The sequence below is a fragment of the Pleurodeles waltl genome, chromosome 10, assembly GCF_031143425.1.
Source record: "Pleurodeles waltl isolate 20211129_DDA chromosome 10, aPleWal1.hap1.20221129, whole genome shotgun sequence".
Taxonomy (NCBI): Eukaryota; Metazoa; Chordata; class Amphibia; order Caudata; family Salamandridae; genus Pleurodeles; species Pleurodeles waltl.
In genome coordinates this window covers 266899312-266920571 of record NC_090449.1, presented here as the reverse complement: position 1 = coordinate 266920571, position 21260 = coordinate 266899312, and the positions used below count along the sequence as shown (strand labels likewise).

The following is a 21260-nucleotide window of genomic DNA, read 5'->3' as shown; positions in this document are numbered from 1 at the left end:
CCCGAACGCAACAATACCGACTAAAATCTTCCGATATTTACTAACTTTCCGTTCTGAAACTCGGAGCGACAGGAACACGTCCGAACCCGATGGCGGAAAGAAAACAATCGAAGATGGAGTCGACGCCCATGCGCAATGGAGACAGAAGGAGGAGTCACTTGGTCCCGTGACTCGAAAGACTTCTTCGAAGAAAAACAACTTGTAACACTCCGACCCAACACCAAATGGCGAGCTATGCAGAACATGTGTATCTACAGCGACAGATGCCATCGAACCTACAGTTACAGGTAAGTAACTTATTTTCTTACTCCAGTATTGGAACTTTCATAGATTCACATGCTTGAATCAGAGTAGAAATCAATAAGTATGCACATTGTAAAATGACAACCCTTTTAATAAAACAGGTTATCTTAGACCACAAAACCTTATCATCATCATGTATAAAGTGATGAAGTATATGAGTGTACTGACATATGTCCCTACATATACATCTATATATAGATATACATATATACACATCTATCTATACACACATATATATACATAAATAACAGTATGTTTTTATCTCTAATATAAATAGGAATATTCCTGTGAAGATACATGCTGAAATTTAAATAACAAACCAGTATTAAAACATAAGGCAGTAATGTAAGCTGATCAATATCTGATAACCCACTTACTATGGGATTATGATAGTGTTCCATTATCTTTAGATACATTTTTTTTTTTTTTTTTTTTAATTTTTATGTGCATACCTTTTCTAGGATGGAGGGATGTAGGAGAAATGGCTCACCTTCACCTGAAGAGATTCCTGAGAACCGCTTGGCCCACTGCTACCTCTCCGTGCGAGGGGGACTCCAAGCAATAGTGCTTAGTAAAGGTATGACAGCTCTTCCATGTTGCTGCCCTACATATGTCTTGTAGTGGCACTCCGGCAAACAGTGCCGCTGACGATGAGACTTTTCTCGTCGAGTGAGCATGCACAGATGACTGCAAAGGTTTGCCCGCTGCCTGATGGCAGAAGCGAATAGAGGCGATCCATCTTGAAATACTCTGCTTGGATAGAGGGTACCCCTTCCTAGGGGCACTGTACGCCACAAATAGCTGATTAGAGCGTCGAAAAGCTTTTGTCCTGTCCAAATAAAATTGAACGCATCTTTTCACGTCTAGAGAGTGTAATGCCCTCTCTGCTGGAGTACATGGATGAGGGAAAAAAAGACTTGAAGACCAAAGGTTCGTTAGTGTGAAAGACTGACGGAACCTTTGGAATAAAATGCGGGTTAGTGCGCATTAGTAGTCTATCTTGTTTAAGCTGTAGGAATGGCTCTTGGATGGAGAGCGCTTGTACCTCACTGACCCGCCTAGCTGATGTAAGAGCTATTAATAAGGCAACCTTCCACGATATATGTTTGAGGGAAGCACGGTGGATCGGTTCAAAAGGATGCTTCATCAGTTGTGCCAAAACAATGTTCAGGTTCCACGAAGGAGGTGGAGGTCTGAAAGGAGGGTAAACCCTGAACAGCCCCTTTAGAAATCTCTTAATCAGCCGAGAAGAGAAGAGCGAGGGTGTGTCCTCTGTACGTCTGTATGCAGCCATGGCTGCTACATGAACTTTAATGGACGAGTGTGCTAGGCCAGATCGAGCTAACTCTAAGAGATACGGCAAAATCTCTTCTGGTAATGAAAGAAAAGGGTCAATTTGACGTTGATGACACCAGGCACAGAATCTCCTCCATTTACACTGATACGCCTTGTTAGTGCTATCCGCTCTGGCCTGTGACAAAATATCTCTGCAGTCCTGCAGGATATTTAAATGCACAAATTCTCTGTGGTGAGGAGCCATGCCGCTAACTGCATTGAGTGTGGATCGGGGTGTCGAACTTGCCCGTTGTTCATTGTTAGTAAATGAGGTAACGGTTCCAGCGGAATATGAGGTTTGACTGAGAGAATGAGGAGCTCTGTGAACCAATGTTGGTGCGGCCAATACGGGGCTATCAGTATGAGAGTGCACGGTTCTGTTTTCATCTTCGTGAGGACCCTTGGGATCAACGGAATGGGAGGAAAGGCGTAAGCAAAGATGTCTGACCAGACTATCGAAAACGCATTCCCCCAAGATCCCTTTTGGTGATGCCAACTTGCGAAGAACTGGCATTTGGCGTTGTCCTTCTTTGCAAACAGATCCACTGTTGGTGTTCCCCACTGGGAAAAAATCTGGGTGAGTACAGTCTGGTCTAATTCCCACTCGTGGCATTCCGATTTCTGTCTGCTGAGTGTATCTGCTGCTTTGTTGTTTATTCCCGGCAAGTGCACCGCCGACAGTGTGACGCCTTGCTGCGAGGCCCAGTTCCAGATCGCTTGGGCTTCCCTGGAGAGGGTGAGAGATCTTGTACCTCCTTGTTTGTTGAGATAATGCATCGTAGTGGTGTTGTCCGTTCTTATCACCACTCGCGATCCATGGATTCTTGGGAGAAACGCTTGTAAAGCAAGGTGCACAGCCCTGAGTTCTAGCCAATTGATATGCCTTGATGCCAGATGAGTTGACCATCTGCCACTTATTTTCAGGTCCTGTAATACTGCGCCCCAGCCTTCCAGTGAGGCATCTGTTGTTATGGTCCACGGGGCTGGCTGTTGAAGAAACGAGAGACCGATTGAGAGATGATGCTTTTGAGACCACCACTTGAGAGTTTTGATCATTATCGGAGTAATTTGTATCTGGTCTTCGAAAGTTCCTGATACTTGAAGCCATTGACGGTTTAGCTGCTCCTGCAAGGGGTGCATCTTTAGCCGACACAGAGGGATCAGAGGTATGCATGAAGACATCATGCCCAATAGTGATTTGAAGAGACGGACTGTAACCTTTCGTCTTCTTTGTATGAAACTCCCTAGGGTTAGTAACCTTTGTTGTCTCTCTAACGTGGGACATGCGATGCCGGATTCCGTGTTCAGTTTTGCTCCCAGAAAAGTAATACTGCGGCCTGGTAGAGGGTTGGACTTCTCCCAGTTGATCGTGAATCCGAGATTGGTCAGCAAGGAAACGCACTTTCTTGTTGACTTGTGTGCTCCTGTGTAAGTCTTTGCCTTTATTAACCAGTCGTCTAAGTATGGAAAGACCTGGTGCTTTCTTCTCCTGAGAAAGGCTGCCACTGGTGCTAGGCATTTGGTAAATATTCTTGGGGCTGATTTGAGCCCGAAGGGAAGGACGCGATATTGATAATGGCTCCCGGCTACGGTAAATCTCAGATACTTTCTGTGGGCAGGGTGGATTGGTATGTGGAAGTATGCGTCCTTGAGGTCTAGCGATGAAATAAAATCTCTTTGATTGAGACGCAGAAGGACGTCTTGCAGGCTGATCATTCGAAACGATTGCTTCTTTAGGTATACATTTAGTTGCCTTAAATCGAGGATCGGTCTCCAATCCTTCCACTTTTTTCGAATTATGAAGAACCTGGAATAAAATCCTGTTCCTCTTTGAACCCGCGGCACCTTCTCTATAGCTTCCTTGAGAAGGAGCTTGTAGACCTCTTCTTTGAGTTGTTGAGGGTATCTTGAAGGAGTCCTGCGGGGAGGGTTGGGGGGAGGTTTCTGGACAAATCCTAAAGTATGGCCCCGTTCCACTAATTGTAGGACCCACTTGTCTGACGTAATGGTTTGCCATTGACTGAGAAATAAAGAAATTCTTCCGCCCAGGGTGACAGGAGGAAGACTGGGCGTAGCCGGCGCCTCGAAGACATCAGGTTCTACGAGCTGCATCCTTAGCAGGGCGGGTTGAGCGTCCACGGCCTGCCGGTCTATTATAGGCTGGTTGTCTTTGGGAATAGTATGGCCGAAATTGTTGTGAAGATGAGGGATAGGAAGAGTATCTCTGTTGTTGATACCCTCCTCTGTAAGAGGGCTGGCCGATTTCCGATATTGCAGGGTCCCTAGTGACCTTGCAGTGTCCGTGTCCGTTTTAATTGACTGTAGGGCTTCGTCCACATGTTTCCCAAATAACGCTTGGCCATCAAAGGGTAAGTCTAGGATCTTATTCTGGACGAAATGAGGTGGCTTTGAGCCAGCCCTGTCTTCTTAATACAGCAGCGCCTGCAAGCTGTCTGAAAGCAGTGGTCGCTATGTCCATTGCGCAGTCTATAAGCTCTGCAGACGCACGTTGACCCTCTTTTTTTACGTCTTCCGGCAGTTGACTAATGAAAGGTGCAATATCTGCCCAAAGCTGTCTGTCGTATCGCGACAAAATAGCTAAGGAGTTGGCAGCTCTAAGCACTAAGCTGGCCATAGAAGAAAATCTTTTTCCTATGTTGTCTAGCCTTCTACCCTCCTTATCTGGGGGTGCAGAAATTGGAGCCGAAGGATTCTTTGATCTTCTTTGAGCCGCTTGAGCTACTACGGAATCTGGAGGAGGATGGCCTGTCAAGCATGTTGGGGCATCATCGGGAGCTTTGTATTTCTTATCCAGACGTGGTAAAACTGCTGTGACTGTTGCTGGATTAGTCATGACTTTAAGGCCTTCTTCCCACAAGTAGTTCACCATCGGGATGGAACGCACAGACTTCTGGAAGGGCTCTTTAAAATCATAAAGGAAACAATCTGTTTGCTTCGTAGGTAGCGGTAATGCAAAGCGCTTGGCTGCCCTCTCTAAGATTGTGAAAACCTCCAATGTCTTCAGGTGGGGACTCCACCTTCGAAGGAGAAGATGGAGCAGGAATAATATACTCGTCCCACTCTGAGTGAGCATCTATGAGCTCTCCTTCTTGATCTCCATCTGAAATGTCAGTGTCCTGGGGAATTGTCATGTCTGGGGTAGCCACATCTGTGAGATGCAAAGTCGTCAGTCTTTGATGTGGAGTAGAAGGACCAGAAATGGGCGATGGATGAGGCTGTTCTCCTTGTGGAGGAAACCTTCTGTTATAATCCACCAACATGGCTCTAAGGCCAGTAAGCAGGTCGGAAGGGATATACGTTCCCTGTTTATACTGCTGATGCTCCAAGGAAGCCTGGGGATCATAAGCTTCCTCATATTCCTCCTCTTCCTGATATTTTATATTCAATTCAGAGGGGCTGTGGGCCGTACCAAAAGGCCCATCTTCGTCTGAATCATCATCTCCCTCCAAAAGATGTACTGGTACCAGGGAGGATACCTTACTAGGTGAAGTGTGGGTTGGAGTTAATGTTTGTTCTTTTTTGGTATTTTTCCCTCGTCAACGGTGTCGTCGACGATCTCGTCGACGACGTGTAAACTGACTTTGTCGTAGACGGTGCCGTCGATGCTGGACGCACTGTTATTTTAATAGCTGCAAGCTTCGCCGACGAGTCTACCGTCGACGAAGTCCTCGTCGACGGTAAAGCTGATACGGACATCAGCGCCGTCGACGATGACGAGGTGTAGACTGTCGTCGACGCTGAAGTAGTCGTAGTTCTCGTCGACGGTGGTGTACCCATCGACGATGTCGCCGACGGAGCCGTGGACGACGGAACACCTAAAGTAGTTGGAGTCGTCGGCAATGCGCTCACCGACGGTGCCGTCGACGGGGAATCCGCCGACGAGGCCTTTTTTCCAGTCACAGAAGATGGCTTTTTGAAAGGCACAGATGGAACAGATGAGGATTTCCTGTGCCTCTCCGAACTGGAAGAATGTTTTTTCCCCTCTTTACTTGAGTCTAGTTGGGGAAGAAGATGGGCTGTGACCCTTATAAGACCCTGAAGCAGTCTTTTTGAGGGCTTTCCTTGAGGTTTGTGAGGGAGATCTAGAGCGTGATCTTGCTCTTTTAGTTGATCTCTTGGAAGTGGATGATTCCTCACTCTCAGAATCAGAAACTGGATCCTTCCTATGCTTCAGTTTCTGCAGCCATATTAGTAATCTGCCTTCTCTATCCTTTAAAGTTTTAGAAGAAAAAGTACGGCAAATCTTACAGTCCTTGGCTGAATGATCTGGATAGAGGCAGTAAATGCAGTCTTGAGGAGGATCTTCAGAATGAAGTCTTTTCTTCCCACAAGTCTTGCAGTCTCTAAAGAGACTTTTCTTTTCCTTGTCAGACAGTTGAAAAATAGCTGACAAATCAAAATAATTGAGTTTCTCTGAGAGAAAAAGAGCTGAATAAAGGTGTGAAAACAGAGCAGAGCTCTGAGGAGACTCCCTAGCATGACGTGCGGTAGAAAATCTGAGGTGCTAGAGCTTCTCTCAGGAGGTTCTGAAGGGTGCTGTCGCCTGATTGGTGGAGGATCAAGTTTGGTCCTTTTCACAAAATGACTCTGATAGACTATCAAATTGAAGAGGCCTAGGGCCTTTTTCTCTTCAATATGTTTTAACATTACTTATGAAAATTTATACCGGGACTCCCATCTCGACGACGGGGAATGATTCAAGCATGTGAATCTATGAAAGTTCCAATACTGGAGTAATCAAACTTGCGGTACACACTGCCCTGCTGGCTTCCCCCAATCCCACTACCTCCTAACTTGTCCCGGAATGCTCCTTCGCTAGGCAGGGAGCAGATAGGAATATTACCACCACACCACTTTCCTGCCAGGTTCGGAACTGAAGCTCCTCTGCCTTCGAGCAGCAGCCTGTCAGCTTCTGTGCTGACTTGCCGGTCTTGACCCAGAAGGAAAGTCGGGCCACAAGTCGTCTTGAGCGACCAAGCTCAGACCTCGCCCTGAACCAGCACAGCCCGGGGGAGGCGCCAGGAACACCGCAAACAGCCCCGCACAACTGCAGCAGTGCTCCCATTCAATGGAGCTAAGGAATCGCCAAAGGCGCAGTCTCCCCGTGCCGGCGCCCAACCGAGAAACCGCTAAGTGCTTCAGCGCGCTTCACAGTGAGCACCCGCCATGTTCTCCTGCTGTTTTGTCAGCTTTTGGATTTTCTGATGCAGTGTTAATGGCAGGAGATTTCAATATAATACTTGATAATAAGCAGGACAGATCAACTAAAAGCAGATCAACAGTTAACTGTAATTCTCAGCAGTTTCTGAGAAGGATGATGAAGGAAAGGGCATTAGGTGATTGGTGGAGGGATAGAGCAGGTTCTCAGCAGGTTTTTTCACATAATAACAAGAAATATAGCCACTCTTCGCGGATTGATTATTTCTTGGTGGATCAGCTTTGGCGTAATGCGATAGTTAATATAGTGTATCTTCCCCCTCATTTATCTGATCATGGAGCGGTTGTATTAAAAATGAACCTACTAAAATTGAGGGAGGTGAGTCGGAGGACGTTGACTGCTCCTTATTGTTAGATGAAGAAGTTGGAACCAAGCTGCGTGTAGACTAAAGAGGTTTTTTTTTTTTTTTTCTTTCTTTTTTTTTTTAAAGAGATCGTAGGTACAGCCTCATTCCATGTGGTTTGGGATGCCTACAAGGCAGTGTTACGAGGGTTACTTATGAGCCTTGCCAGCTATAAAAATAAGTTGCACAGGGAAGAACTAGAGCACCTGGAAATAGAGATGAGGAATTGCAGAGAGCAGTTATTGAAGAGTACAGATGAAGGGGAGAAGCGTGTAAGGCAGCAGAGATTGGATGTTTTTAAACAGCAATTTGGATCTCTTTTGCAATCAAGGGTCGTAAAGCGATGGGAGGCAAGCAAGTTGGCGCACTTTGAATATGGGGAAAGCCCAGGGAAACTATTGTCATGGAAAGTTAAAAGGGATCAAGTGAGGAACTGTATCAAGGAAGTTGAGGTAGAGCAAGGACAGAGGACCAGAAAGAGTGGGAAAATAAATAGGGCCTTTTTGCAATTATTTTCCCAACTTTATACAGAAGAGATTAAGGTTATGGAATTGGCTGTTAAAACCTGGTTGGGGGGAAGATACTCTCACTTTTCTATCCCCAGAGCAGCAGCGCTGGTTGAATAGACCTATCACTTAAGGCGAAATTACAGCTGTCTTGAGGGGAAGTAAGGGGGGGAAGGCTCCAGGCCCTCATGGTCTCCTGGGTGAATTATATAAAGCTCTGGAGCAGGTATTTATGCCTTTCTTGTTAAGATTGTTCTCTGAGGTTTTTTACAAACAACTCCCCAATCCCTGTATCTTGGAATGAGGCAGTCATTTCACGGATTCTGAAACCAGCTAAAAATACGGCTAGGTGTGAGTCATATAGACCTATTTTGCTGCTAAACTTGGACTACAAGTTATTTGCAAATATTTTATCGGATAGATTAAATCTTGTGGCAAAGGATTTGATTAATACAGATCAGAAGGGGTTTGTTAAGGGCAGGTATTTACACAAGCTCACACATACTCTAATCGGGGCAATGGATTTCGCAAATGCTTATAAGATCCCCCTTGGGGGTTATAGCTATGGATGCTACGAAAGCCTTTGATAGGGTCAATTGGGGTTATTTAGCTCAGATTGAGGAACTACAATTTGGGAGATAACTTCTGTAGGGCTATAAAACAGATTTATTATGAACCCTCTGCTAGAATTTTAATCAATGGGAAATTAAACTCTTTTAGGATATGGAGGGGAACTAGGCAGGGCTGCCCGCTATTTCCACTTTTGTTTGATTTGTACATCGAACCTTTCGCCAGGAGAATAAGACAGCTTCCTGAAATAGCTCCTTTTAAATGGGAGCAGTGGGAGAGGAAAGTAGCACTCTACGCAGATGATTTAATGGTATTCACTGCAGACTTGTCGACCGCACTCCCAGCCCTACTAAGGCTAGCCGAAGATTTTGGCTCTGGCTCTGAGGTTAATTCAGAAAAGACTGAAATAATGGCATGGAACCAGGAATGGGATGGCTGGCATGGGAAGGCTGAAATGCACTATTTAGGTTTATTAATTACAGAAGATAGAGAAATTGATAGTGAAAAATCAGAAGCATTGTTAAAGGAGTGTATTAATTTAATCAAGGACTGGGTCTATCTTCCGTTGACAGTACTGGGAAGGGTAAACCTGGTTAAAATGTTTCTTCTCCCCACAATTAATGTTATCCAGAATGCTATTCTGCTACAAATGAATGGTAGATATCTCAATAAGCTTCAACAGGCTATCACTTCATTTATTTGGGCATGTAAGGGCCCCAGAATTGCGTGGAAAAAGCTGTGGAGGAGGAGAGAGAAGGGAAGTTTATCACTGCTGGACCTACAGCTGTACGCTTGGGCCTTTCTGCTGAGGAATTCGAGGTTATTTACCTCCCTGGATGATACAGCTATGGGCGCTATGTTCAAGGCGATGAGACAAACTATCCAGGGGGCGGCAAATCATTTTCTTTTTATGTTTGGTGATCCAAAATTCTTTAAAAAAAATAAGATAAAAAATGTTGAGGGATGCAGCAATGTGTTGGCACCAGGGGAAATCCATTATCAAGATTGACTATTACAATCAGCGAGGTCCGATCTGGAACTCTCCGGGCACTCGAGAATGTTTGAAAGATGCTTTGGCCAAACCAATAAGGGAAGCCGGATTGGAATACTGGGGTGATCTTATACAGGAGGCGGTGCTACTCCCCTGGGAAGAACAAAGATAACAGGAGGTACCCTGTCCAGGTTTATATATATTCAACTGGCAGCCTGGGCACAGTCTACTCGACAAAGCCGGCAGGGGGGAAATCCCCTAGCAGAAGATCTTTTTAATGGCTCCCCCAACGGCAGCAAGGTTTCAAAGTGGTATTGGGAGATTCTGGAGTTGATCAATGGCGATTTTAAGTTGCCGGAGCAGGTATGGCAAGGCACTATGACGAAAGAAATAGCGCAGTCAGGGTGGCAAGAATCCATGAGAATGTGTTTTGAGGTAGTTAAGGCTGCCCCGCTGAGGAAAAACTATTTGTCTGTGATACACAGAGCTTATATCACCCCAGCAAAACTTACGAAAATAAAGAAAGGGGACGTGGTGAATTGCATTAAATGTGGAGTTCCAAACACCGCTGACGCTCATATGTTTATGGAGTGCCCAAGAGTTGTATTTTTGGTCTGAGGTGGTGGGAACGCTGTCGCAGATTATAAGGAAGGAACTGACTGTAAATCTCCCCCTTATTATTTTTGGCAAACTGCATGACTCAGTAGGGTGGTCGAGAAATAGTAGGAGTCTGCTGTTTTTTGCTATTTTATTAGCCAGAAGAGAGCTTTTTTTGAAGTGGGTGATGGCAGTCCCCCTCCCCCTTTCACAGGAGCTGGCTGGACATGCTTGTGAACACAGCCAAATTAGATCTGAAGGTGGGTGGCCCTAAACAGAGGTTGAACAAAAAAAAAAAAAAAAAAAAGGGAAGCCATGGGCTCTATTTCAGAAATGGGCCCCTTTCCAGGGATATGTTGTCCAATGATTTTAAAAAAACCTCTTACATCTGTGCCAGTCACAGGGGGCGACCACAGGAAGGCTGAGCAGGTGATATGGGGCCCTCCTTGGGCGTTATGTCCACTTGTTTCAGATATAGAAGTAAGAACCCTGCAGAATTAAGGTGCGACTTACCTGTGAGGTGTACGAGGACAAAAAATGCTCCAAATATAGGACTGGATTCCCAGGAGCATATTAGTGCCAGAGCTACTGGTATGGAACCCAGGAGGCCACCCTCTGACCCCATGGTGCCCAAAGGCACTCACAGCATGGTCGGTCTGCCCAAAAATGAGGCACATGAGCTCAAATCTCTTCCAGTTGGGCAGGAGTCACTACAGCTCCTGAGAACTCAGGGAAGGGAGGAGAGGACTCAGCCCAAGCCCAGGCCCAGGTCCTGCAGATCAAGACCTAGAGTGTTGGTGCTCCCTAGTTTCTTCGGCCGACAGACGAGGGTAAGTCAAACAGCGTTTTGATTTCTTTGATTCTTTTCTTCTGCCTCGACTAACCAGATCATCCCAAGGACTTGGGAGAGGGACGACTACTCCCGACTTCTCAACCAGTCTCAGGACCTTCCTCTCGAGCAGGACCTCAACTTGCAGAGTCGAGTGCCAGGCCACCATCAGCTTTAGGGACTGCTCCCTTAATGCCTTTGGATGAATGGCACAGCACTCTGAGCACAACTTAAGGTCGCGATTGCACTCCAGAAACTAAAGAGAAACATAGTGCCAATTCATCACAAACATCGCTTGATGACAGGATCCACAGGGCTCAAATCCTGTCTTCCTAGAAAACATCCTCAACACACCAGGAGTAAAACTCAAAGACTCAACAGAAAGTAAAAAATAAAAAAAAAGCCAGTCAAAAAGTGACTAAGGGGCAGTTCTCTTCAGATCAGCGCTTAGCTGGTGCGGAAAGAAAATAAATATTGGCGCACCTAGGTGACGCCTATATAGGACCCAGGACGTCATTGCAAGTGCTGATGACGCTGACAGACGCAGAGCCGATGAACGGCACTGCTCACGAAAATCTTCTGGATCCAGACTGACCGTCTAGGGAAAATTCAAACATAAGGAATCTGTAGCTAAGTCTCTATCAGATACAAAGGGCAAAGCAGCTGGTTTGAGACTCAGAGCTATGTTTATTTTGTATTCACTATCCAACCTTGTTGTGCCCTTAAGTTGATTCAAAGGAATACTTTGTTGGGGAAAATTTAAGTGTCAGAGTCTTTTTGCATGCCAAGATTCCTGTTGATATAATAAAAGGGTCAATGAGCAATGAAGTTTGAGGAGTGTGTACAATTATGTATATTGTTAGTATTCAAACTAATAAGAGTCAGGCAAAAAATACAAGTATGATTAGATTTCCCACAACTACTGATCCTGCACCAGACCATATACCATCGAGAATATGGATGAACTTAGCAAGTTAATAAAAGGTCTAGCGCAGTGGTTCCCAACCTGTGGGCCGGGGACCCCTGGGGTCCGCGAAGCCTCCTCAGGGGGTCCGTGACTGCTTACAAAATTTAATAATATTAGGTAACACCTATCAGTAATGACACAGTGGGGGTCCCCGGGTTCCAATAATAATTCAGTGGGGGTCCCCGGGCTCCAGTATTGATAAAATGGGGGTCCACAGAAGTCAAAAGGTTGGGAACCACTGGTCTAGCGTGTTAAAACTCATCACTTGTTCCACTCTTATTAAATAGTGGGAGTACAACTAAAAGTAGTTGGGCTGATTGATGTCTAATACATTTTGTAAGCTTCTGGCTTTTATTTATGCAATTCATCAAGTAAAGATCAAGGTAAACAAATTACACAAGCTTGAAGGTCTTAGAAACTCAAGGTTATGAGATGGTGATAAAACTTACTATTTTTCTTCCCCTTTATGCTTAGTTGGACATCATAGTAATCCTCTATTCTTTCAGATCGGTAGTCGACATGCTTGCACTGGATGTAAGACTGAAGAAAAGAAAAAAAAAAAGACATGAACATACTGGTTACCTTAACTTTTGAACCCTTTAATTAAAAAAAACAAAGTACTCAGTATCTTAACTAATGCCTAATCCACGTATCTAGTTTGTGTCAGGCTTATTGGGGAGGGGGGGAGGGCATCAGACTGCAGAACACCTGACAGTATAGTAAAGCAAAAATAAAACCTAAGCAAAGTGCATGCCCGCTAGGCCCCAACCACATGAGAACACAGCCTTTTGCATGTTGATCTCACCACTTCTGCCATAGTTTGACTCCTTGGCTTGAAGGACCCTATACACACAGATTAAGGAACAAATCGTTCCATTCAAAGTTCAATTAAATAACGAATATAAAAGCATTGGAGTTAGCAGCCTAGTACATTGTTATTACTCGTCAGTCTTTTCCATACTCTGGCCCAGTAAAGTGAATTGTAGGAAGCTGGGTTCTGGATGCAATACCCACCCACACTTATCACATGGCTTTTGATGCAGTTTTGCTCAAGTTCACTGGGTCAATGCTAACAAGGTCCCCAGTGCCAGTGTTCCTTCCCCAATAACGAGACACCTGGGTCACTTGATCCCAAAGTGACAAGGCCCTGTAGCACCTTTGTAATTTCCTGTTAAGTGGTAGCTCTAGTACCTAGGGCCTAGGTGCTGCAGAGGGTAAGAGCTGCAGCACATTTTGTGCCACTTCAAGGGACCCGGCATCAACTTCATGTCAGACTGCCATTGTAGGCTGTGACACAAGGTGCTCCCTAAAACACAACATAGCACACAGCCTGTGTGCCAGGTTCCCTACAAACTGTAGGTAATATTTGTAAGTCACCCCCACAGCAGGCCTTACAGCCGTGAGGCAGAGTGCATTATATTACATGTGTGGGCATATCTGCAAGAGCAGATATCCCCCTGCTATGTCTGTCGATTTTTAGATATAGCAAGTGAAGCCATTTTAAATGCATGTGCTGAGTGAGGATGTGCACTCTCCAACAACATTCATAGGTCATGGTAGTTGCAGGAGGCTGGCTCAGTTTACCTGTACATCTATGGTGTGACCACCACCCTATACTGAGTCAAGGGAATTCTTAGTGATGGGGAATAGCAGTCTAGATAGCAAAAGCTCTCCAGGGGTAGCTGTGGCAAGCAGTTGAAGCTTACCCAGGAAGAATGTGAAGCACTTACAATACCACAGTTGTCAAACAGTAACTTAGTCACAAGAAAGAACCACATAAGTGTTGCAAAAATAAAGGATTTTTTTTATTACAGCACTAACTACTAGACTAGCATTGGCGTGTCACCCTTTGGAGACATCTACACAATTTATAAACAAAATAACCAATAGAAATAGCATAAAATACAAAGGGCCCTATGTAGGGCCAAATCATATACTAAGTAACTGGAATGCAAAATAGAGAACCCAACCAAGGTAAATGTGGTAGTTAGCTGGGGCTAGGGGTAGATGAAAACACCAGAGGTAAGTACGGTAAGTGTCCTCAGCGACCAGGTGCATGGTAGCTACCTACCCAGTCGTCCCTTAGACTAACAGGGAGTAGTGATTGGAGTTTGTGTGATTCAGGACCCTTCCAGTGGACCCCGAGGAAACAAACAAGAGGAAGGTTGGAGAATGCCCCCACTGGAGGATACCCATTAGACAGGAGTATCTACACCAGGGGACCCAGATGCAGAGGGGAGAAGAGACTCAAGTGAGCGGAAGCCTTAGATTGTCCAGCTTCTGTCACGACCCGTAGACCATCCTGGTGGATCGCAGGGACTAATTCCGGACATGGAGGGCCTGAAAAGGAAGAGGACAGAGTCCAGCACCCTTGGAGGTGCCCAGGTGGCAATGCCACGTGAAGTTCTGGCAAATCTGTCAAGTAAGAAGTCTAGCTGCAGGGTCCAGGAGCTGAAGAAGATCTAAGGAGTCGAATATGAGCGGTCCCTCGAAGGTCGCTGAATTGCAGGAAGGTCAGTGACCAGCCAGGTCATCAACAAGCACTGTAAAATGCCAGCAGGAGCTAAAGAATATTTGCAAAGTTAAGGGGACCAGCAAGGTCCAGGAGACTCTACCCTTGAGGAGGAGCCAGGGCTTGTCCTCAGCAGGCAGGAAGGCCAGCCGAAGTCATTGGAGCCCACACTAGTGACCCATAGGCGATGGACACTGGTAGTCACAAGGAGGCCTCAGCAGCACAACAAAACAGAAGCCCCACGTCACACAAGTTACAGTACAGGGGCTGATCTTCGAGTTGCAAAGTGCTGGAGGATGAGGCTTCTTGGCACCTGAAGATCACCTAGAGGAAGAGACAACAAGCCTTGGTGAGAGTAACAGTAGCGTTGCACAGGGGGTTCAGTCCTGTGGCAGGAGCAGGGGGCCACAGTCTCCCAAGTTGTCAGAAGACAAGCAGGACCCACAGGAAGCTACAGACCCACCACCTGTGAAGCAGAGCCTTTCGATGTCCGTGGAATAGCAGACTACACAAGCTGGTTAGCGTGGTCTTGAGGTGCCTGCGGATGCAGGGAAGAGACCTTGTGACCATGGATGATGCCCAGCCTTGGATGTTGCAGAATTCTTGCATGATCCGGAGAAACAATGTTGCAATGGGAGACTTCCCACCAGAAGTTGAAGTTTTTCGGCTCCAAAGCAGACCAGCAGCTGTTAACCCCTTCTGTGCCGCAGACGTAGTGGTTACGTCCCGCGGCACAGTGCTGCTGTGCCGAGGACGTAACCACTACGTCCTCGGCACACAGCCCAGAGGGAGCGCTCTCGCTCCCTCTGTGTGCTTCCCTCCCACCCCCCAAAGTCGGGGATGGAAGGGGAAGCCCTTCCCCTTCCACCCCCGACCCCCCCATAATGACGTCAGCGCGCGGACTTCATTATGGGGATATCGACGCACAGGAAGCCATTTGCTTCCTGTGCGGCGACGAGAGAAGAGGTGAGTTCCTCTTCCCGGTGGGTGGGGGGTTGGGGCTAAAGAGGCACCGGGGAAAAGGAAAGGCTTTTCCTTTTCCCCGGTGTCTCTTTGAGCATTCCTGCTGCCCGATCGCATTGCGATCGGGCAGCAGGAATGCCCACTAGACACCAGGGATTTGTTTTTTTTGTTTTACTTCTGTGTTTCTGGCATGCGGGGAGCGGCCCCTTGGGCAAGGGTCGCTCCCCTTTTGGGGGCAATTACTTACGGCCATTTCTGCCCCCCTTGGGGGCAGATTGGCCTACTTTTTAGGCAGATCTGCTCCCAAGGGGGGCAGAAAACACTAGATCACCAGGGTTTTATATTTTTATGTGCATTTATGTGGAGGGGGGTGCCCCCTTGGGCAAGGGGTGCCCCCCCCAAGGGGGCAGAGAACTGTTGGCCTTTTCTGCCCCCCTTGGGGGCAGATCGGCCTATTTTTTTTAGGTCCATCTGCCCCCAAGGGGGGCAGAAGCCACTTAGGCACCAGGGATTGTGTGTGTAGTGGATGGGGGGGCACCCCCTTGGGCAAGGGTCGCTCCCCTTTGGGGGGCATGTCTTTTCAGGCCATTTCTGCCCCCCTTGAGGGCAGATTGGCTACTTTTTAGCCAGATCTGCCCCCAAGGGGGGCAGAAAACACTAGATCACCAGGGTTTTTTATTTTTATGTGTATTTATGTGGGGGGGGTGCCCCCTTGGGCAAGGGGCGCCCCCCCCAAGGGGGCAGAGAACTGTTGGCCTTTCCTGCCCCCCTTGGGGGCAAATCGGCCTATTTTTTTTAGGTCCATCTGCCCCCAAGGGGGGCAGAAGCCACTTAGGCACCAGGGATTGTGTGTGTAGTGGATGGGGGGGGCGCCCCCTTGGGCAAGGGTCGCTCCCCTTTTGGGGGCATGTCTTTTAGGGCCATTTCTGCCCCCCTTGAGGGCAGATCAGCCTATTATTTTTAGGCTGATCTGCCCCAAGGGGGGCAGAAACCACTAGAACGCCAGGGATTTTTTTTTATTTGTTTATTTTTGTGGGGGGGCGTCCCCTTGGTCACGGGGAGCCCCCCCCCCAAGGGAAGCATTGACCTGTTGGCCATTTCTGCCCCCCCTGGGGGCAGATGGGCCTATTTTTGTAGGCCCACCTGCCCCCAAGGGGGGCAGAAGCCACTTAGACACCAGGGATAGTGTGTGTGTGTGTGTGTGTGTTAGTGGATGGGTGGGGCCTTGGGCAAGGGTCGCCCCCCACTTTGGGGGCACATGTACCCAGGCCATTTCTGCACCCCTTGGAGACAGATCAGCCTATTATTTTTAGGCTGGTCTGCCCCCAAGGGGGGCAGAAACTACTACAACGCCAGGGATTTTTTCTTATTTTTTTTTGTGGGGGGGCGTCCCCTTGGTCACGGGGCGCCCCCCCAAGGGGGGCATTGACCTGTTGCCCATTTCTACACCCCCTGGGGGCAGATGGGCCTATTTTCTTAGGCCCACCTGCCCCCAAGGGGGGCAGAAGCCACTTAGGCACCAGGGATAGTGTTGTGTGTGTTTTTTTTTTTTTTTTTGCTTTTTTTTTTGAGGGCTGTCCCCTTTGGCAAGGGTCGCTCTCCATGGGGACACACTACTAAAGGTATTTTCTGGCTTCCTTGGGGTAGACAGGTCTATTTTATTAGTAGGCCCATCTGCCCCATGGCAGAATCCACTTAGGCACCAATTTCTAAATGTTTGATGGTGGGGTGTTTGTCAACTGAAGAAGTCTTTGCATTTGTGATAAAAAATGTTTTCCTCCTTTTTGTTCTAGTTCAAAGCTTTTGCTTTATTTGCTGTGGCTCCTTGCGGTTTTGGCGGTGGTTGACCTGCAGTTTGCACAGTTGCATGTTTTAGGTAAGTAAAAACAATTTACTCCAAAGGAGTATTGTTGCCATGCATGAATGACATGTTTGTAGGGGGTGTACTAAATGCAGGATTGTGTGTGAAATTGTCCTTAGGTTTGTGCACAATGATATTTGTTTTGTCTTATTTCTAATTTGCCTTTCTTTCTTTATTTTTAGTGGGATATCATTGGTGATTGCTGTGTAGTTGCTGGTGAATCAAGCTTTTTCAGGCAAGTGAGCGGTATAGTTTTTGAGTTTATAACTCTTACTAACAAAGCTACACTTTGTCACTTGTCTTACACAGTGCTGGTTGTTGGTGGTGAATTTGTCCAGTTAATTTTAGCAGGAGATATCCTGGCTAGCCGCAGGATGACTGCTCAGCAGGTGGTTGGTATGCTTTTTGAGTCACAGTCTGATCATGACTATGAGACAGACTCTGCATCTGAGGCAGAGGAGGAAGTCAGAGATTCTGGCAGTGATGTTTCTCTTGGAGGGGAATCTTCTGATGATGAAGCCACACTCAGTGCAGATGAAGGGCCTGTTGTAGAGGAGGACATTGATGTGCCAATAGTGCAGCAACCTGGGGCTGAAAGGTTTCCCGTTATAAGACCTGATGTCTGGGTTGCCCCAAACATGCAGCAGCCAGAGTTGCCTGCCTTTACTGGTCTCCCGGGGTGTAACGCCAATACAGAGAACTTTATGCCTATCAATTTCTTTGAGTTATTCATGGATGATGTGTTTTTGGAAGAGATTGTTGAGCAGACTAATTTGTATGCGGAGCAGCATTTGAGGGACAACGCTGCTAGACTTAGGCCACACTCTAGAGCTGCCCAGTGGATTCCCACTAATTTGGAGGAGTTAAAAAAGTTTTTGGGTTTGACTTTTTTGATGGGGTTGATAAGGAAGCCGTCACTGGCTTCTTATTGGTCTACTAGTCCCTTGATGGCAACAGCTATATTTCCAGCGACCATGAGTCGTAATCGGTATTTGCTTCTTCTTAGGATGCTGCATTTTGTTGACAATGCATTAGCCTTGCCACGAGATCACCCAGATTCTGACCGGCTTTTTAAGATTAGGCCTGTCCTTGATCATTTTGTAGATCGGTTTTCGGAGGTCTATGTTCCAGGCAAAGAGTTAAGTGTGGACGAGTCTTTGGTCCTCTTCAAGGGTCGTTTGGTTTTTAGGCAGTACATTCCTAGCAAAAGGGCACGATATGGAATTAAATTGTATATGCTGTCTGAAAGTAGGACAGGATATGTGTATAGTTTCCGTGTGTACACTGGTAGGGATTCCAATATTGACCCCCTGGTTGTCCTCCCACTTTTGGAGTTACTGAGAAAATTGTGTGGGATCTTGGTAGACGACTGTTCAACAAAGGTCACCATTTGTATGTAGATAACTTCTACACTGGTGTGCAATTGTTCAAGGAATTGTTTAGAGTGGACACAGTTGCTTGTGGCACAATCCGTTCTAACCGGAAAGGCTATCCAAGGGAGCTTGTCTGTAAAAAAACTTGAGAGAGGACAGTGCTGTGCCTTGCGGAACGAGGAGCTGCTAGCTTTGAAATTTTCAGATAAGAGGGATGTCTACATGCTAAGTACCATCCATGATGAGAGTACTTCCCCTGTGACTGTTTGGGGCCAGGTTGCTGAAGTGCGCAAACCTGTGTGCATTTTAGATTATAATAAGCACATGGGAGGTGTAGATAGAGTTCACCAGAGGTTGGAACCTTATACTGCTATTCGTAAGTCTTACGTTTGGTATAAGAAGTTAGCACTTCACCTCTTCCACTTAGCAACCTTCAATGCTTTTATTGTGTTTAGGGATAGGTCTCCAGAGTCAAAGATGACATTTGTGAAATTTCAGGAGTCAGTGATAGAGAGCCTTATTGTGGTGGAACAGGCCAGAGTTCCTAGAGAAGCAGTGGTGGAGGATGTGGCTAGATTGAAAGATCGCCACTTTGCTGAGCACATTCCTCCCACACCCAAAAAAGACTTTCCAGCTAAGAAATGTAGAGTGTGTTTTCGAAGAGGTATCCGGAGGGAGTCTCGAATGTACTGCCCGGATTGTCCTTCAAAGCCTGGGCTGTGTGTCGGTGCTTGTTTTAAGAATTACCACACCCAGAAGAATTTCTGGGAACAACCATGAGTGTAAACTCATGTCTGTTTTGTATTTTCATGTGTTTAGTTTCATGGTTAGCATTTCTGTCATGTTCTTAGTTAGAGCTTTTGTGTTTGTAGTTTTGTAATTCTTTCTACTAGTTAGGGGTTCCTCTGTTAAAAAAAAAATTTAAAAAAATGATGCCATTCCGGGTGGAGTGGGGCTTGGCTGAGTGTACATATTGACTTGCTGTTGGCTACTGCAACACACTGCCAGCCAAACACCAGTCCACACACTCCGATCAGCTGGTGTGATTGTTGTCAGGCACGTGGGCGTATGTAAGTGATGGGCCCTTGAGTGGCGCTGTCTGTCGATGTGAGTGTTGTAATGTGCTGGGCCCGTGGCTGGTGGTGTGAATGGCCTTGTGTGTGTCATGTATGAAAGGTGTGTGAATGGACTGTAAAGCGGTTGGTGCCTTGTCGCGGCTTTACAGGTCACGAGCTGTGAGTCATTGGTTCAGTTTTTTGCCTTTCAGTTACTAACAGTGCATTTCATTTTTGTGAAAGCTCTTGTTAGTAAAATTTGATCCACTGAACCATCACTCATCCTCGTGCCAAATCCAACCAGTATGTGTGGTAAAAATGACAAAACCTGCTCCGCTGTAATCAGGCGTCGCAGCACACCTGTGACACGCTAGGTGCCTCAGGTGGGACCCCGATGATGAAGCATGCCACCAACTTGGTTGGTGGGTGAGGGGTCTTTTTCACATAACCTAACTGTGTTTCTTTTCAAAATTTTAGTGTTTGGCACATCACGGACGTATGTGGGCACATCAAAACGATATATTACAAAACTACCTGTGTTTGGGGGGGAGAGGGCACCTATGTTTTTGGTCCTGTGTGCGGCCTTCATCTAGGGAAACCTACCAAACCCAGACATTTTATAAAACTAGACACCCCAAGGAGTCCAGGGAGGTGTGGCTTGCGTGGATCCCCCAACATTTTCTTACCCAGACTCCTCTGTAAACCTCAATGTGCTTAAAAAAAGCATATTTTCCTGACTTTTCTTCGTAGGATCACCACTCCAGCACAAAATTCCTACTCCCCAGTGTTCCCCTCAGCCTCCCAAGTAAAATGACACCTCACTTATGTGGGTCCCCAAAGCAGAGTCAGTCTAAAGATGTATAAAAGAATATGTCCTTATAAACTTGCTGTGCTATCCCCTCTATCTCTACAAGTTTTGGGCCTTATTCTGTTGCAGGCACCTGGCCCACCCACACAAGTGAGGTATCATTTTTATCGGGAGACTTGGGGGAACGCTGGGTGGAAGGAAATTTGTGGCTCCACTCAGATTCCAGAACTTTCTGTCACCGAAATGTGTGGAGAATGTGTTTTTTTAGACAGAATGAGGTTTGCAAAGGATTCTGGGTAACATAACCTGGTCCGAGCCACACAAGTCACCCCATCTTGGATTCCCCTAGGTCTCTAGTTTTCAGAAATGCACAGGTTTGGTAGGTTACCCTAGGTGCCGGCTGAGCTAGAGGCCAAAATCTACAGGTAGGCACTGTTTTCAATGAAAAAATGTGATGTGTCCACGTTGCGCTTTGGGGCGTTTCCTGTCGCGGGCGCTAGGCCTACCCACACAAGTGAGGTATCATTTTTATCGGGAGACGTGGGGGAACGCTGGGTGGAAGGAAATTCGTGGCTCCTCTCAGATTCTAGAACTTTCTGCCACAGAAATGTGAGGAACATGTGTTTTTTTTAGCCAAATTTTGAGGTTTGCAAAGGATTCTGGGTAACAGAACCTGGTCCGAGCCACACAAGTCACCCCATCTTGGATTCCCCTAGGTCTCTAGTTTTCAGAAATGCACAGGTTTGGTAGGTTTCCCTAGGTGGCGGCTGAGCTACAGGCCAAAATCTACAGGTAGGCACTTTGCAAAAAACACCTCTGTTTTCCTTCACCAATTTGGCTGTGTCCACGTTGCGCTTTGGGGCCTTTCCTGTCGCGGGCGCTAGGCCTACCCACACAAGTGAGGTATCATTTTTATCGGGAGACGTGGGGGAACGCTGGGTGGAAGGAAATTCGTGGCTCCTCTCAGATTCTAGAACTTTCTGCCACAGAAATGTGAGGAACATGTGT

At 46.7% G+C, this 21260-nt stretch overlaps 1 protein-coding gene across 2 annotated transcripts in view; it reads right to left on the bottom strand.

The window, feature by feature from the left end:
• Window positions 1–21260, bottom strand: part of USP7 (ubiquitin specific peptidase 7) — a 1253379-nt gene that overhangs the window by 656557 nt on the left and 575562 nt on the right. For both annotated transcript variants that reach the window (XM_069210408.1, XM_069210409.1), the window contains exon 10: window positions 12130–12220. In XM_069210408.1, coding sequence (XP_069066509.1) covers window positions 12130–12220 — 91 coding nt within the window. The remainder of the gene's footprint in view (window positions 1–12129; window positions 12221–21260) is intronic.